This window comes from Canis lupus, chromosome 12, assembly GCF_003254725.2.
Source record: "Canis lupus dingo isolate Sandy chromosome 12, ASM325472v2, whole genome shotgun sequence".
Lineage (NCBI taxonomy): Eukaryota > Metazoa > Chordata > Mammalia > Carnivora > Canidae > Canis > Canis lupus.
The window spans coordinates 66813566-66832209 of NC_064254.1; the positions used below are offsets into that span (position 1 = coordinate 66813566).

General features: G+C 37.5%; 1 protein-coding gene across 4 annotated transcripts in view; it reads left to right on the forward strand.

Annotated features, from left to right (window-relative positions):
* The window catches only part of FIG4 (FIG4 phosphoinositide 5-phosphatase), a 124077-nt gene that overhangs the window by 9337 nt on the left and 96096 nt on the right, over nucleotides 1-18644 (forward strand). For 2 of the 4 annotated variants that reach the window (XM_025444479.2, XM_025444478.3), the window contains exons 2-4: nucleotides 7355-7453; nucleotides 8906-9029; nucleotides 16512-16668. In XM_025444479.2, coding sequence (XP_025300264.1) covers nucleotides 7355-7453; nucleotides 8906-9029; nucleotides 16512-16668 — 380 coding nt within the window. Of the gene's footprint in view, nucleotides 1-7354; nucleotides 7454-8905; nucleotides 9030-9907; nucleotides 10045-14734; nucleotides 14895-16511; nucleotides 16669-18644 lie in introns of those variants that run through there. The other 2 variants (XM_025444481.3, XM_025444480.3) reach the window with 2 other exon arrangements.

An 18644-nucleotide genomic window follows, 5' to 3' on the forward strand; every position in this document is an offset into this window, starting at 1 on the left:
ACAGGCTGAGGCTGTGTTCTTTACTCTCTAGCTCAAAATTGTTAGTACCTATGTATGTAGGTGTGGGTTTATTTAATTTCTACTTTGCTCCAAAGGCTTTAAGGAAGTCCCCCCCACCCCATCATACAAAATAGAATAAAATAAGTAAGAACCACATCATGAAGAATGCAGCTTCATTAGCCTGGATGTTAGCCTAAGTTTGTATAATGAGGGAACAGGACAGAGCAGTATAAGGGATTAGGGCAGGAAACCACAGGATATTAAATGGGAGAGAGAAGCATAGTGATTATAGCTGATTTCGAAGATGGGGTTTCCACTTACTTCCACATGGGATTTAAAGCTTCACCATCAGTAAAGCCCTGAAGCTGTGAAGAGTGAACTTAGAGACCTCCTTTTTGACTGTCAGTGGCTCATTTCTTTCGTGCTGCGGTACTGATTGTGGGGTTGCTGGAGTAGGTGAAGAGGCAGGCCCACAATACCGTTAGATTGTGAGAAGTAACTTCATGATGATCTTTAAAAATAATACCTTTATTCCAAAAGTTCAAGTGAAGTTTAACTTTAATTGAAGCTGTCAGGCAACCTAAACCTCTCTTTGAAGAAAGCTGATTTTCTTCCCTCAGATGAAAAGTGAGTGATTGATTAGCCTGTCATTATAAAAGGAGATAATAATGTTAGTAGATACTGAATTTCCTGTTAAATGGATTACCTGTTATATTCCATTTGCAGTTCATGTATATATTTTAGAAACACATTCATCTTCATACTAAGTCACTGCTGTTAAAACTACATATTGAAATTTTAAACTTTTTCTTCAAAAGTGATACTTCTCTTTCCAAAGAGGGCCAGCTCAGTTCGTCTTCTAACTTTACCGGGCATTTAAATGAAGCTTTCTCAGGGTATTTTATTTCTCTACCCCAATTCCTGCCAACCCCAGCTCCCCTCCAGCATACATACAAACACACACACAAATGTTTTCCCCAGCAGTGTTGAGTCATACGGACCTGTGTGCGCATGTGCACTCGGGCAGTCCATCTGGCACGTGCCTGATTTATGGAAATCCTGTACACTTCAGTTATTGCCCTCATCTGTTCCTTCCCACTTGCTTTTGGGCATTTATCTCCTTTTTCATTGTTTGAACTTCAGACTGTCAGTCCTGGAGATGGTCTTTCCTTCTTCCCACAATTCCTAGTTCTTACTAAGGACCTGCAGGGAATTTAACCCCAAGTTTCTCTGACATGTAAATCTACACTCAGCACACTCACACACAGTAGGGAGGGAGGGGCGTGGGTATTCTTATCGGTTTTATCTTCTCCAAGCAGTGGCTCAAATCTGGGCTGATTGCTCCCAAGGCAGTACAGTTGCTACCTGGGATCTCCCTTCACATCATCTGAGAGCCTCTCTCGTGATGATTTCCTTATTTTCCCAGGTCCTGCATCTTCCTCTTTCTTGATTTATGTCCTCATTTTGGTGGTGTACCTCCTCCAGTTGCTTCATGAGAAAGGGTTCATGGGCAGTACTTTTTTTGAGCCTGTGCGTTCTGAAAATGGCCTTATCCCATCCTCACATTTGATTGACAGATTTATTTATTTTTATTTATTTTAAGATTTTATTTATTTATTCATGAGAGAAAGAGAGAGAGAAAGAGAAAGAAAGGCAGAGATACAGGCAGAGGGAGAAGCAGGCTTCACGCAGGGAGCCCGTGGGACTTGATCCCAGGTCTCCAGGATCAGGCCCTGGGCCAAAGGCGGCACTAAACCACTGAGCCCCGCAAAGGCGGTGCTAAGCCACTGAGCCACCCGGGCTGCCCTGATTGACAGATTTAATGTTGAATTAGAGATTGAAATGCATTTTCCCTTAGGATTTTGATGGGAAAGCAACCCGTCTTCTGGTGTTGCTGTTGAGGATTTCTAATATTACTCCCTTCTTGATCTTTGGTTTGAAGCCTGTTCTTTTTTTTTTCCTATTTAGAAGCTTGAGCTATCTTCTTTTTATCTTCAATTTCCTGAAATGTTACACTCCTCTCTCCAGAGATAATAGACGCCACAAATTTCCACAGCTTTTGGAGGTTCTCTGGTATAAATTGGATTGTTTCTTGACTTCCCCACTGCCAGCTTAGAATTCAGCTTTCTTGGGGACGCTTTTCAGTTTCAAATGATTTTTGTTGCTATCTCCACTCTTCTCTTTGCCCTTAGGGCTTATGTCTACAAAAAAAAAAAAAAAAAGAACATAAAAACCTTTACTGTAATTTTAGTAAGGTGTTTGGGAGAAACAGAGGTATTGACTTTTTCATCTTTAACAGAAGACTATTCATTTGCTCTTCAAACAGCTGTGTTGTGGATTTTGCCCCCACCACATCACCGAGATTGTGCACAGAATGGCCACTCACAAGATCCTATTATCGGACTCCCTGGGCACTTCTGTGTCCTTGTCTTCCTTGACCTCTCAGCAGCAGTTTTTTGTTTTTCTCTCTTTCATTTCCTTTTTTTAAAACATGTATTTAGGGGCGCCTGGGTGGCTCAGTCAATTAAGCGTCTGCCTTCAGCTCAGGTCATGATCCCAGGACCCTGGGATTGAGCCCCGTGTTGGGCTCCAGCCCCACACTGTGGTGGAGAGCCAGCTTCTCCCTCTCCCTCTGCCTGCCCGCCCCCTGCTTGTTATCTCTCTTTCTCTCTGTGTCAAATAAGTAAAATATTTTAAAAATTTTAATTTAAATTCAATTTAGTTAACATATAGTGTATTATTTGTTTCAGGGGTAGAATTTAGTGACTTGTCGGTTGCATATAATAGCCAGTGCTCATTACATCACATGCCCTCCTTAATGCCCATCACCCAGTTACCCTTTCCCCCCTCCACCTCCCCTCCAGCAACCCTCAGTTTGTTTCCTGGAGTGAAGAGTCTCTTCTGGTTTGCCTCCGTTTTTATCTTATTTTATTTTTCCTTCCCTTCCCCTATGTTCATCTCTTTTGTTTTTTAAATTCCACATGTGAATGAAACCATATTTGTCTTTCTCTAACTGGCTTATTTGCTTAGCATCATACCCTCTAGTTCCACCCAGGTCATTGCAACTGACAAGATTTCATTTTTGATGCCTGAGTCATATTCCATTGTATATATATATGTATTATATATACATATATATATAATACATACCATATCTTTATCCATTCATCTGTCAATGGACATCGAGGCCCTTTCCATATCTTGGCTATTGTGGACATCGCTGCTATAAACATTGGGGTGCACATATCCCTTCAAATCACTATGTTTGTATCCTTTGGATAAATGCCTAGTAGTGCAATTGCTGGGTCATGGGGTAGCTCTATTTTTAACTTTTTGAGGAACCTCTATACTGTTTTCCAGAGCGGCTGTGCCAATCTCAGCAGCATTTGATAATGGTGTGACTGCTCCCTCCTTTTCCAAATGATCCCCTCCCTTTGCTTTGATGAATCATGCTGTCCTGGTTTGTTTGTTTTTCCCCCGAAAACACTGGCCTTTTTTCTCAGTCTTCTAAGCTAGTTATTTCTCTGTATCCAGCCTCTGAATAATTTTATATAGAGTGCTTCAGGCTAGTTTTCTTTGGGGCTCCATCTCTATTTTCACTCTCCATACTAGGAGAGTAAACCTAGGAGATTAAACCATACTAGGTTTAATCCAGTCCTATGACTTTAAAGGCCATGTATGTGCTGCTGACACACTCTTAAGATCTCTCCTCTGAGCTCTGGTCTCAGAAGTTCTCACTTGATCTCTTTGGGAATGGTGTAACCAGAAGTCTTTCCCCTCAAACCTGATTCCCTGCAGTCCATACCACCCAGGCTCAAACAAAAGTAATTGGATTATGTTCTTTAAAAAAAAAAAAAAAAAAAAAAAAAAAAAAAATTGGTGTAAAAGTTGATGGCTTAACTGCCCACAAGAGGGCAGTGCAGGCAAGTGATTCTATCCACAGCAAGGCAAATGAGAGAGCAGTGGTTTTCTTTCTCACATTAACAGGCTCCACATGAGGTCGCTTTTCTCTGCACAAAACATTTTTAGGATTCTTGGACCACTTTAGAAGAGAGAATGTGGAAAGATATACTGCTCCCTGTTTCTTTTTCCCCACTCAGATCTGTTTGTAAATTCTGCGAATTTTGGCTGTTGGTTCCTCTGCTTCAAGAGTCTTCGGAAGAGTCTGGATATGGGAGATGTAGATCTGCCCTCCCATGTGGGTGTTCTAAGGGCCATTAAGGCATTTGCCCACTAGCACTTAGGAGTTACATCCGTCTTAATGACAAACTGCCAATTCACAGTCCTATTGCAATTACTCTTTACATTTTCTAGGATCTATTAAAATTTTAGGAATTTCATTCTGGAATTTTACCTCCCTTAAAACTATGATGTGCTTCCTTACTGAGAGATTGACTTACCCAAAGAGGATGGGTTTGTGTAAACCTTGTAGAAAGTTACCTGGAAAATTAAATGATTCGTTTGTGGTAGGTAGTGTTCTTTTTTAAAAAAAGATTTTATTTATTTATTCATGAGAGACACAGAGACATAGGCAGAGGGAGAAGCAGGCTCCATGCTGGGAGCCCGATGTGGGACTCAATGCCAGGACCATAGGATCGCGCCCTGGGCTGAAGGCAGGTGCTAAACCGCTGAGCCACCCAGGGATCCCCAGTAGGTAGTGTTCTTTTACCTAATACTTTACCCAATGCCTGTGGAACCCGACTGTGCTACCAGAACAGAGGTAGCAACCACAGAGGATAGGGAGTCAGCCCTAGTCTCCCCAGGGCTTATAATTAAGTGAAGGGGGCAAACATGTCCTAAATAAATTTAGATAAGGCCTTCAGAAGTAAGTGCTATAGATATACGTGCTTTGGGAAGGAGCAGGTGATGAGAGAGGATTGTTGCAGGTGGACATGGTGGGTATCAATCATCTTATCTTGGCTCTGTACATGGAGTTCTTTTGAGAGGTCCTTCAAGGCCAAACTCAGCGTCAGGACACCATCCTCTGGATCACTTGCTCTCACCCTCCCCACAATGACCTGCCCTTCCTGTGTTGTCATCATCCGGTTCATCTGTCTGTTACAGCACACTATTCATGGTTGTTAATTTGCATGCTCTTCTCTCCTGAGGACAAAGACTGATGACTAATAGATTTGTGCATTCTCCCATTCTGGCTCCATTCTGGTCCAATATCTGTTTTTCTTTCTCCAGAGGACTCTTTTCCCCCCCTCTGTTTTTCTATCTCTAAATGCAATGGCATAGATTCACTAATATCTCAAAAAGTAAAGGGGAGAAAAGGAACTAACAGTCATTGAGTGCCTTCTTTGTGTTGAACACCATTCATTGTGTTAGGTTTTCTGTGAGCATTTTCTCGCTCAACCTCATTTCTCTAAAAAACTCACCAAACTGCTTCCCTTTCAGGTCTTTGCACTTGCTCTTTCCTCTGGTGGGGACTGTTTTCCTCAAGTCCTCAAAAAGGTGACTCCCTTCTCTGCTAACAAACATGTATAGTTTACACACCACCCTAAAAAAGTTAATTTTATTAAATTGATTACCACCCCCTTTCATTCAGTGAGGGGCAGGGTCTCAGGGACAGGGATTAGCTGAGGCCAGGCTGAGAATCTTTGATCTCCTTCTCATTGTCCTTACCCTTCTGACTGCTCCACCAGTGCATCAAGTCCTCATCACTGGGTGTTTCCAGTTAGTTTACTAATTTTTATTAACATTGCTCTAGTTCTACCTCATTATAACTGGCAGTGTCATTTAGACCTTAACCCTCCTAGGAGATAAGGGGTTCCATTTGTTTGGCTAGCTTTCCTCTTAAGATTGGGGTAATCAGTCATCTTTTAATTGAATTCATGTTTAGTAATTACAGACACCACCCCTCTCCCCTTCTCCCTGTCCAGGCATTAGCAGGGTGGTGCAGGGACTGGGGCATATGCCCCCAGAACCAATCATCTTTTAAAGTAGAGTTTTGTTCTGTATAGCCTGGAAGTCTAGATCAGACTTTTGTAAATGGATGTATACTTAATAACAAAAACTCCACCTATTTCTGCAGATCTAGTGTTACATCAATAAAACCAAGTTACAACAATGTAACCAAGCTCATATTCTGATAGACACTAAAATCCTACTTTTAAAAATCTAACCCATCCTTTATTTTTTTTTAAAGATTTTATTTATTTATTCATGAGAGACACACAGAGAGAGAGGCAGAGACACAGGCAGAGGGAGAAGCAGGCTCTATGCAGGGAGCCCGACATGGGACTCGATCCCCGGTCCCCAGGATCACACCCTGGGCTGAAGGCAGCAATAAACCGCTGAGCCACCTGGGCTGCCCTTACCCATCCTTTAAAGCTCAATTCAAGTCCTGATTCCTCTGACATTTTATGTACCTGTAGTACCACACATTAACCTTTCCTGCTCTGAATTCCCATGGTCTGTATATTTCTGTTTGGCCATTAATCTAGAGGATCTTACTTGTTATTAAATTGTTTTGTGTATCAGAATGTTATCTGACCCATAAGATGGTAAGATGCCAGTTGAGTATAGCAATGTTTTCTCAATTTTTACTATGTCAAAAAAAGTGTGCCACTTTCAAGGACATTTTAGAGCAAAATATCTTTTTGTATTTTTCCTATTGGGTTTTACTTATTTTCTTAAAAATTACCCACCTTGTTTGAGTTTTCTTAAAAACACTTTCTTTAAATTTATGATTTTAAAAAATATTTTAATTATTAATTTTATTCTTAGTGTTTAAGAAGACTAATGCGGTCAGGTATAATGCACCACGGGAGTATTCAGGAAAGAAAGAATATTAATTATTTCCTGTAGCTTATCTATAAAAAGCCATTTGGGAAACTAACACTCATTTGAATCTTTTTATAGGACTTTGGGGTTTTTATTGCTATATAAAAGTCATTTTCAATGTTTTACAGAAAATTTATAAAGATTTATTTGATAAAATTTCAGTATTTTCATTGCTATAATTGTCCAAGCATTCCTGATTATATGTTGAGCTTTCTGATTCTTACTAGAGTTGCTTCTTCCTGGCAAAATTTAAACCTTAGTCTCTAGTTTGGAATTAGGTTAATCTCTATATAGTATAATTAAATTAATCTTACCTGGGTTACTGGGTACATTTCAGATTCCAGACCGATGTTTATCATGACATCACTAAGAATATTTCAATTTTAAAATTGACCTTTTAGAATCAGCCTTTCTTTAATCTGCCAGTTACATTTGACAGAAATATTTCTTTTCGAATGTAACCTGACCTTATTACAGTATTTAATTTCAGAAACCAAAGTGGTTATAAAATGTGTATAAGGAAAAATGTCTTAAAAAAACTAATGACTTTTCTTTTCATTTATAGAGATACTTTCTAGTTGGGAGCAATCATGCAGAAACAAAATATCGTGTTTTAAAGATTGATAGAACAGAACCAAAAGATTTGGTCATAATTGATGATAGGGTAAGTATCCTGGAAACCTGAATACAAACTGTGACTTTTATACCTGTTGTTTAAAGGATATGAAATATCCTCACAGCTTTTATTGGTATATTTTTTTTCTCTTTTAATTAGGCATCCAACAATCACAATTATTTTTCATGGTTGGCTGGAATTTAAATCTCTAATCTGGTTTCTAGGAATTACAGATGTTACAAAGAATGCTGCAACTACATGTTGTCCTTCATTTTGATTTGTTTTACAAAGCACACTCTTTGGATAAGATAATGAGTGTATTTTCTTAAAGAAGTGGTATTTTAAGGATTTAATCTAATTTTTAATATTGCATACACTGAAGAGGTTATTTATTACTGTGCTTTAATATGAAGCTACACGAAGTCAGGGAGGATCTGTGCTGCAGACTTTTTATTAGGCTGCTAAAAATCACCTCTAGGTGATTTTCTGGTGACTTGCTATATGCATGAGAAAAATGTTAAGCTATTCTTATCTATATGTTATATTATCCAGAGCAGGAATATACACTTCATTCAGGTAGCACAAAAACATGAGACTGTTAGTTAGAAGTGAAATATGGCATGGTGGTATTGAATAGTTAATTTTAATTTTTCAAATGAGAGAACTTAACTTATCCTTTGTATTGAAGTTCCGTCTGTGAATATTTTGAATCCATCTCAATAGCTGGTTTCTCAAATATGTTGGTGGCTACAGCTTGCAACCCATTTTCACTAGGTTCTTCACCAAACTATTTTCTATGTTATAATAATTTTGGATAAATTATATATTGTGATTTCCAGCACTCATGAGTAATGTTGGTCTTCATTCTCCCCCCTTTCTGGGAGTTTTTATTAATATAATGTATTGATTCTTGGTTCTCTTTGGGGATGGGAGCAGTTGATTAGGGATTTCTTTGAGAAGCTAAGAAAAGCTGTGGGCCTCATAAAAATACACATTGGTATGTACAATCAAAACTTTGCACCTGGTTTTAAGGAGTTCATAGATTTCTTGAAATTTTCCTATGACCCTTTAAATGTATGGTTTGAAGATAAGTTCTTTTTTTTTTTTTAAGAGTTTATTTATTTGTTAGAGCGCGAGTGAGTGGGGAAGGAAAAAGAATCAGAAGCAGACTCTACAGTGAGTGCAGAGCCCGACACAGGGCTCTACCCCACAACCCCTGTGAGATCATGACCTGAGCCAAAACCAAGAATTGGATGCTTAACTGACTGTGCCACCCAGGTGCCCCAGAAGATAAGGTTTTGGTACAATTTTTTGTTATAGCAATATGTGATCAAATAACCACCCATAATTGCTAATGTTAAAGAATTTTTTGGCTTTTTAAAATTATAGCTTAGTTATGCACTATTATGTACTTTTCTACGAAATAACTAGTGATTCTTACAGGCAATAAATAACCTAAGAATAGGCACAACCTCACAGATTAAATTTGCTTATTTTTAGCATGTATATACTCAACAAGAAGTGAGAGAACTTCTTGGCCGCTTGGATCTAGGAAATAGAACAAAGATGGGACAGAAAGGATCTGCTGGGTTATTTCGAGCTGTTTCAGCTTTTGGTGTTGTAGGTAAGAAATGTACCTCCTTCTTACTATCTCTTTTTTTTTCCTATATAGACTACTAAAAAATTGTTTTATGTGGTTTTATAATTATAACCCATTATCTGTGGTTTTGATTGTTTAAAATTTCATTATCCATCAGTCAGATATCAGGTCGTCTTTATATAGCATCTGGTATGTGCCGCTCAGTTTCATAGAGGCTATGAATAAATATAAAAGTAGTTTTTGGCCTCTAAGAAGTCTGTTGTATAGCTTGTTGAAGAATAAAAAGTAAAAAATTAGCTTGGACTATAAACATCTGCCCTGCCATTCATCAACTGGAAAACAGATACTGGTATAACTGATTTAACAGTGAACAGGGATTTCTTCCAAGGAAATGCTAACAGCATAAAGTATCATAATCCTCTTCTTTGGCTACTGCTTTCTTACCCACTGAAAAACTTCATTCTCCAGAATTATAGACTATTAGAAACTTTGCTGTTTAAAATTATATCAGTGAGAGAAAATATCCCCCTCTTACCTGGATGACTAAAATAACTTTCACACAGAGAAGCAATCTAGACTTACGACTCACATGGAGGGCTTCAGATAATGGGTTTCTAGCTATGCTAACTTTATTGTTTTCAAAGTAAATGGGACCCTGAGTCAGCTTCAGAGTCCAGATTTGATGTTGATCACTTTATATACAGTTCTGCTTTGGTTTGAACCTCTCTACTTAAATTTTACTTAAATTCCATCCTTCCCTCAATCTAATAATGACTCTTTTACTTTGTTTATTCACAAACAAATACAGACCTGGTTTTGTCTTTTAAGGATTCTGCTGTCCACCTTTGGGACAGTACTGAGATGCCCTACAGTTCTGGTGTGTAAACCATCTCTCTTTGCAGTGAGTTAATCAGCCTGTCCTTGCTGTACTATGGATCTGTCCCTGAGAGTCTTAGGCTGACTACACTAGGATAAGGGACAGACACAAATACACACGAGATAACTCCGTGATTGCGGTTAAGAGCCAAGGTGTGCAGTGGTAAGTTAAGTGGGGTGGAGATTGTATAAGAGGTAGAATAGAATAAGATTTGGATGGATGTGAGGAAGGGGTGAGAGAACCCCAGAAGGGATGACAGCAGAGGCACAGGCATGAAGACGTCCATGGTTCCTGGAATGTTGGCATGTAGTTGAGTGGGGCCAGATCACATGGGGCCTTGGCATTCAAGCAGAGGGCAATTGTATCTCTGCTTCTCTGTTGGCAGAGGCTTATTTTTGAGCCTGAAATTTTTTAAAGAGATTTAACAATTTTATCTTTGTACATTTTAAACCTGCCAGACTGTGTGCAATGTCAACCGAGTGATTGGTATCTATAGATGTTAACAAAATTAATATGGGCTTAGTTTCAAATTCTTACATTTTTCTAATCAGCACTTTCTATTCTATGACTCCATATTTGTTGAAACTTTGGTTATATTCATATTCTGCAGTATTTGAAGTTTTTCTCAATGTGCTCTCATAACTCTCCAGTATAATCCCTTTAGGTCCATTTTATGTCTAGGTGTTCATCAGGGAAGGTCAAGAGTTGTAGATGTGTTTAGGCTCTTCTTAGGAATGGCCTCTTTACTACATTTTCTGCTCAGTCTTGACAAGTATATTGAGCTTATATATTTATAACCTCAATAGAGGTTAACTCAATAGAGGTTATAAATATATATAGATATATTTATAGATAAGTGTGGATGTATGTCAAGCGAATTCATGTGTTTAAATTCCATAAATTCTGTAAGCATTAAGTTCTACCTTAAGTGTTTCATATATTTCATATATTTTAAATTAAAGAAAAAAAACCTGGAAATGCAATGTCTCTTAAATTTAGCAAGTTTTAATTTCAGTATTATTAGGTTATTAAGTTAAACTTTTTTCTTTAAATGCTGATACTTTATTATAACTTTTAAAGTAGAAATTTCCTAAGGTATATGTTATATTATATTGAATGCCTCATTAGCCAGGGTTTATTATCCAAAATTGAACCTTCCTTGATGATTAAGAGTAACGAAGTGAAGATCAGTTATTGAGCTGTTTAAAAATAGCTGCCCTTGGGTATTCTGGAGTTGTATTGGGCAGTTTGCCTTTACATTAAATGGCCTCTAGACTGCTGTACTGTTTTGTTTTTATGGTTCTTTAGTCATCCTTCATTGTTCTTGGCATAGTTGCTTTTAACAGTATTCTTTGCCTCATTTTAAATCTATTGATAACTAAACTTCTAAAACCAGAAGTTTGATTTTTGTCAATTGATAAGCAGGTTTATAACCAGGTATTTATTCTATACACAAGTACTAATAAACCTTGGTGAGAGCTGAAGGTATCTTGTTTCTTCTGGAGGACATTCTTAAGTGTTGTGGTAGCTATTTCTCTTATGGTGAGAGGCCTCTGAAGATTGAGACTATCCTTGGATAATGAAGTCCACTGAAAGACTGACCTACCAGTAAAGTGACACAATAATGTACTAAGTGAGGATTTATTATTTTTATGGAAATGTATTTTATGTATTCTCATCCAACCATGTAAATAAAGTTTCGAATCAGTGAAGAATAAATAGGGAGTTAAATGAAAGTCTGTGATTGTCTATTAAGTACTGTCTTAGAAACAATGAGGGATACCTACTAGCAAAACACAAAATGCCTGTCTTTGAAAAATGTTGTCTGATTGTCAGAATAGTACATATGGGAAATAACTAGAATGGTTGTCCTCTATTCTGTGGCCAAAATGTTTTCTCGGTTCACTTTTCTGCATGCTTAATTTATGAATGGTATTTTGCTGGATTGTTTTTAGACTGTTATCATGGTTAATTTAGTTCATCATCTGTAAGAATCAAGAGCAATGAGTCTAAGTTATCTGTAGTAATGGACCAGATTTTTTCCACCAATATGTCATAGACCAACACATGCTCCTACTGTACATAACTAGTCTGCAGCCTGGACCACATGTGACACATCGCATGTTATAATTACAAGCTTAGTAATACCTGAACTAGCTTATACCCTATTCAGGGCAAGTTCATTGGTCGGGCACTTGGATTGTAGCAATCTCAAATTGCTCTCAAGTTTCTAAACCCTTATTTTCAATTTATTTACTCTTCTTTTCATGGGCTTGGTACCCATGAAAAGCTCATGGATCATTGCCGGTCCCTAGACATGGGACATTTGTCTACCTTGTACATTTCTAACCTGCTCCATTGTTATTTGATGGCCAGCAGGAGGTTTAGGAAATCACTGGATGGGATCATGAGCATCCCTCCCAAAGTTGTTTTATCTGGTCTTGGGGCACATGGGTGGAGTTGATGGCTGGTCACCTGTAGTTTTTGTTTTGTTTTTAGAGATGGGGAGAAGCAGGGTGGGGCAGAGGGAGAGGAAGAGAGAGAATCTTAAGCAGGCTCCACATCCAGTGCAGAGCCCAATGCAGGGCTCAATCTTACAACCCTAGGAACATGACCTGAGCTGAAATCCAAAGTTGAATGCTCAACCAACTGAGCCACCCAAGTGGCCCTGGTTACCTGTAGTCTTTATTAGGCTTAGCTCTGTGACCATCCTAGCCCCTTTTGGTACATAGCTTTGGTTTATGGCCTTTTTCTGCCTATGTCACCTGTCGGAGGGTACTTTTTTAAGCTGCTAGTATGTTGAGGGGGAATAAATATCATATGTAGAATAAATATCATTGTAGCCGACTAAGTGAGGGACTCAGTTGTTGTTTAAAGCAACACCCTTAGAAATGGATTGCAGGTCCAAGGTAGTAAGGAAGACAACAACAACAAAGTGTGAGCCTCAGATTTGGTGTTGGAGAGTCACTTTGGTTCTCGAGGGCTCTGTTGTGCAAAGGTACCTTGTAGAGGTTTTTCATGTTTCTCTGCCAGAGTGCTATTCTCCCTGAAGGCTTTTAAGATAATGACTAGCTGGCATAGTGACCCCTGAAGCAAGGATATTGCATTCTTCCCTGTTGGTGGGCTAGTGGGGTCCTTTCCAGCCACCAGAACTCCCACTACATCCTCTTACATTGTCCTTTTTTATATACTTTGCTTGGTGTCCATTTCAAAGGAAACAGCCTTCTGTGCTTGAAGAGGGAGAAATCACTTTTGCTTGATGACTGTCATCTTAGCTTCTTGGAAGTACTCAGTAAAATTGGTGTGGGGTCAGAAGTACGCAGTGAAGATGAAAAAACTTGTTCTCATTTTAGTGTGTTCAAGAGATGAACAGGCTAACTCCTGGCAGATGTCTTTGCCTTCCTGGAGTCTTTTAATTGTTGGCTATCTTTGATTGGAACCTTTTAAAAAAGAGAGTGACAATTCCTGTTGGTAGTAAAAAGGAAGAAGAAAATAATTTCATTTATAATAAGCTGAAGAAAAAAATATAATAAGCTGAAGGCATTTATGCTAGTAGAAGAGTCTCTTTTGTGCAATATATTTACTTCCCTTTATTCAAATTATGAAGAGAAAGGTAGAAGGTATAAGTAGTCTTGAGCTAAAAACAGAAGATTAAAATTCAGTTGGAATGTAGGTTGAGAAAGTATTGCAGAGATTTTTTTGTATAAAAAGTAAGTATAACAAGAATAAAAGGAAAACTCATTCATTTTGGAAATATTTATTATTTAAGCCCTTGAGTGTTTTTATGCTGCTTCTGAGGGCTTTACTTTTATCTTTCCAAAAAGATAACTTTCTTTCTAACTTCCTTTTAATGTGACTGTCATCAGCCTTTCCTCCCTATTCCTATGTCCTTTATCTTTATTTATTTTTATTTTTTTATTTTTTATTTTTATTTATGATAGGCACCCAGTGAGAGAGAGAGAGAGAGGCAGAGACACAGGCAGAGGGAGAAGCAGGCTCCATGCACCGGAAGCCCGACGTGGGATTCGATCCCGGGTCTCCAGGATCACGCCCTGGGCCAAAGGCAGGCGCCAAACTGCTGCACCACCCAGGGATCCCTATGTCCTTTATCTTTAATGGGGGGAATTTTTGCTAGTTTCTAAGGCAAAGAAAGAAGTAAATGAACATTTTTTTTTTTTTAGAAAGCATTTTGTGCTTTGTGGATCTCTAAAATACAAGTATTTTTCACTATTTTAATGGCATATTTTCTTCAGTAGCCTGGCTCATAAAATCCTTGAGGCATCTTTCTCTTATATATTTTAGTTCATTTATGTTAATATAGTCAATTACCAGTTTCCTTTTTTTGTCATCTGAGAATAACAAGACAGACAGTGGGTATTTGTCAGTTCTAGAGCAAAAATTCATAGTATCAAGATACTGGCTCAGACTTTATAGAATATAACACTCTGAGAGAGAGAGAGAGTGCAAGTATGCACGAACACATGCACATGAGAAAGTTAGTTTTGAAAGATAGTTATGCTAGAGATAAGACTCTTGGCTGACATCTTTTTTTTTTTCCTCTCAGTGCTTTGAACATGTTATCCCACAGCTTTGTGGCCTCCACTGTTTCTGTTAAGAAGTCAGCTATATGACTATATCTGACTCATCCTAGGAGGGAGCTAGGGTGAGGGCAGTGGGGACCCAGTATTCTTGACCAGTTATGCTAGGGTAGAGCCTCCACTTTACAAGTAGGAGCTGCGAGAAGAAAGAAGGAAGACCCTGATCTCAGTGGGGCTTGCCTGGGAGTAGAGATCCAGCAACACAGAGCTGGAGGGGACAAGACATTCTGGTCATGCTTGTACCTTCTGAACAGAAACCGTGGCCTTGGACTGAGAAGTGAGAAGAGAGGGAAAGCACTGTCTTCTTGGCTACTCCTGCCAGGAGTAGGTACTTTGTTACACTGGACTGAGAGAGGGGTATGAGAGAGAAGTGGATTATGATTCAGATACCACACACTTGCTGTTCTGACCACGGTTAGTAGCTTTTCTTGAATAAATATTTCTCCATTTGCTATTTGCCATTAGGACAATTCTCAGAATTTTTCAGTTTCTTTCTTTCTTTTTTTTTTTTTTTTTGGTCAATTTCACCAGTTAGTCTGTTTCACTGGCGAGAGTTTCTGCTGGGCTCCTCATGTTACCGTTTTGGAAGTGACCCCTACCCCCCAAAAGGAGTTAGTTTTCACTCTCAAAGCAAAAGTTCTGGGAACCAAACAGTTTTTAACCGAGATTATAGAGTAGTTAGCGTGCTGGTGAGAACTTAGTACTTTTAAGTTGGCCTCTCTTTAACCATCAATATACAGCATGTTCACTCCAATGATTTGACATAAAATATAACTTATTAATGCTCCAATATTAATAAAAAGCTTAACTATCACAAATGATGCTTGTGGAAGATTGCATGAGGGATATGCAATTTACTGGATATATTGTTTGCTGAAACCCTCCACTTTTCTGGAATCTGGCACCATCTCTCCTTGCCCCCATCTAAGTTGCCTCGTTATTGTATAAATGGCTTCCAGTGCAATGTGATTCTATACCTTAGCAACTGTTGATACGTACAGGGCTAGGCACCCAACCCAAAGTTGGGCCAATCCAGGTCCTTCCCTAGGAATTCTGGAATTGAACTTGATAAAAAAAGTTGTTTCTTTCCAGTGAAGCTCTTGGTTATAAAGCCATTAGCAGCTGTGTTTCCCACTATATAACCCGGAGAAGTGGAGGAGGCTGGTCTATGGAGGAGGCTAGTCTATGGAGGGAGACAAGAATGGAGTACATGTTCAGAGATGCGTCTTGACTAGGTGTTTTTCTGAGGTCCAGTGAAATTGTTGCCCCTTGGTGTCATGGATCACCTCAGTATCCTTAATATAAATTTCCTTTTTTAAAAGCTGACTCAAGTTGGGTTTTGGTATGAGTAATCAAGAGTTCATGTAGTTTGTTTTTCCTTTTGAGCAGCATATTCCAAAGTGTGTTCTCAAAACATTTATTCATGGTTACTTTCTTTTTAAAAAAGAAGATGAAGTTCTATCATCAGACAAATCTAGGGAGATACTTAATGCTTATCCCCCACTGAGATTCACAGTGCATGTTAGCATAGTTTTGTAAGTTTCTGAGAACTTATTTGGTTTTCTGTTTGTTTTTATATACTTGTTGCTCACATATATATTGATTCATTTTAAGTATATATTAACAATCTTAGCCATTTTTAAGTATACACTACAGTAGTGTTAACTATATGTGCCTAGCACAACAGATCTCTAGGACTTTTTCATCTTGGGAAATGAAACTCTCTGTACCTATTAAATAACAACTCCCCTAATCTTAGTGTATTGTTTTGCTTAAAGCCCCTCAGTCCTGTTTGGAATGAGACTAAATATAAAAGAATGAATGAAATAAAATTGTTTAGAATAATATTTTTAAGTGAGATAAATGTCAGTATAGATATTTCTAGAGATTAATTATAATAAAACTGAAAATTTGTAGCTATAAATCAGAAATAAAATAGGAAATGTGTCAAAAAATCTTTTACCTTCTAAATATGTATCTAAAAGCATTACTAAGTATAGGAAACATTATATTTGTCTCTTTTTGTTGTAGGTTTTGTCAGGTTTTTAGAAGGCTATTATATTGTGTTAATAACTAAAAGGAGGAAGATGGCAGATATTGGAGGTCATGCAATATATAAGATTGAAGATACAAATATGATCTATATACCTAATGATTCTGTACGAGTTACTCATCCTGATGAAGCTCGGTACGTAGTGGTGGTAACTACTGTTTGCTTGTTTGTTTTTAATATGGTAGACCAATTAGAAAACAAAATATACTCAAAAGATTATAGATATTATGTTAAAAATGTAAAATACTAGCTCAGAATTCTATAATTTTGTTCAAGGTCTATTATAAACCTCTATTATAACAGTTGATTTAGTTGAAAATCAACAAAAGCTGCTAAAGCCATTAAGTGAGATGTTATCATTGAGGAACAGAATATTTGCTCAGTCTCAACATATTCTCCATGAATCTCTTTATTTACAAAAGAAAAAATGGCAAACATACATACTCAAATATTCAAACTTCACATCACCAATAATGAGACAAAACTAACATTATTTGCCTCTCAATATGAGGCAGTGGAAAGGACACAGATTACCTATGTAGTTTTCTTGCTAAAAATATATATGTTTTTGTTTTATTATGCTGTGCTTACCACAGTGAGTGTAGTTTCCATCTGTCACCATATGATGTTATTATAATAATATTAACTATATTCCCTGTGCTGTACTTTTCATCCCTGTGACTTATTTTATAACTGAGAGTTTGTACCTCTTAATCCCTTTCATCCATTTCACCCATCCTCCCCTCTGGCAATACCTTGTAAAAACATTTAACTTAAATCTAAGCATGAGGAAATAATCAGACAAATCCATCTTGTGGGACATTCTTGAGACAGCTGGCCTGGACTCTTTAGAAATCTCAATGTCATCAAAGACAGAAAAAAACAGAACAGACATAACAATCAAATGTAACACATGAATATCTGTTGCATCCTAGATTAAAATGTATGCACACTTACATACATAGCTATAAAGGACTTTACTGGAACATTTTATATATGGATAATATACCAGGTGATATTGAATCAGTATTAAATTTTAAGTGTAATGATATTCTTATTTAGATTATGTTTTTTCATAATGTATGTGTGTGTGTGAATATATTTTTAGGAGTGAAGTGTCTGCTTCTTACTGAAGCATTATGTCTGCTACTTACTGAAAAGGTTTAGGAAAAGGAAATGCACAGTTAAAGAGAGAGAATGTATATGTGTATGTTTAAGGAGAGAGATTTAACAGTGAATTCAGATGAAGGACATAATGGTATTTATTGTACTGTTGTTCCTTCCAATTTTTCTGTAGGTTTGAAATCTTTAAAAAGTTCCAGAGGAAAATTATTGGAGCCTTGGGAATGTGGGAAATGTCTGTTAATAAGTTGATAGAGAAAAGAGTAGAATTGATTTATTTTAATATATAAATATGTTTATTATATATATAAAGATTAAAATGGAACAAAGTTAGGCAGTTTATTACTGTTTCTCTTTTTTTAGTAATTTTTTTTTTTTTTTTTTTTTTTTTTAGAAAGAGAGAGTAGAGGAGGAGAAAGGGAAAAGGAGAGAAAATCTCAAGCAGGCTCAACCCCCACTGTGGAGCCAAATGTTGAGCTCAGTCTCTGACCCTGAGATTATAACCTGAGCTGAAATCAGGAGATGGATGCTTAACTGACTGAGCCACCCAGGCATGCCTTATTATAATGTTTTTAAGTTTAGATTTTAACTACACTCTATACTTTTATAGTGTTGTTTTAGATACACAAATTTAAAGGTGATGTGGCTCTCTTGCTTAAGACCCTCTTAGTAGGTTTTGGACTCCAGTGATGTTTGGAAGTTGGGTTGCTAAAAAATAATCTGTTTCAGATTAAAATAAGAAGAATTTAACAGATAAAGTGGTCTTTGCCTTGCACTAACTGAAAAACCATTATATCTTACATAGCTTATAGACAGGCATAGTATATTGACTAAAAGTGAATTAGGTACTTCCCAAAGAAAACAAAAACACTAGTTTGAAAAGATACATGCACCCTTGTGTTTATTGCACATTATCTACAATAGCCAAGATGTGTAAACAGCCCAAGGATCCATCAGTAGATGAATGGATAAAGAAACTGTGGTACACA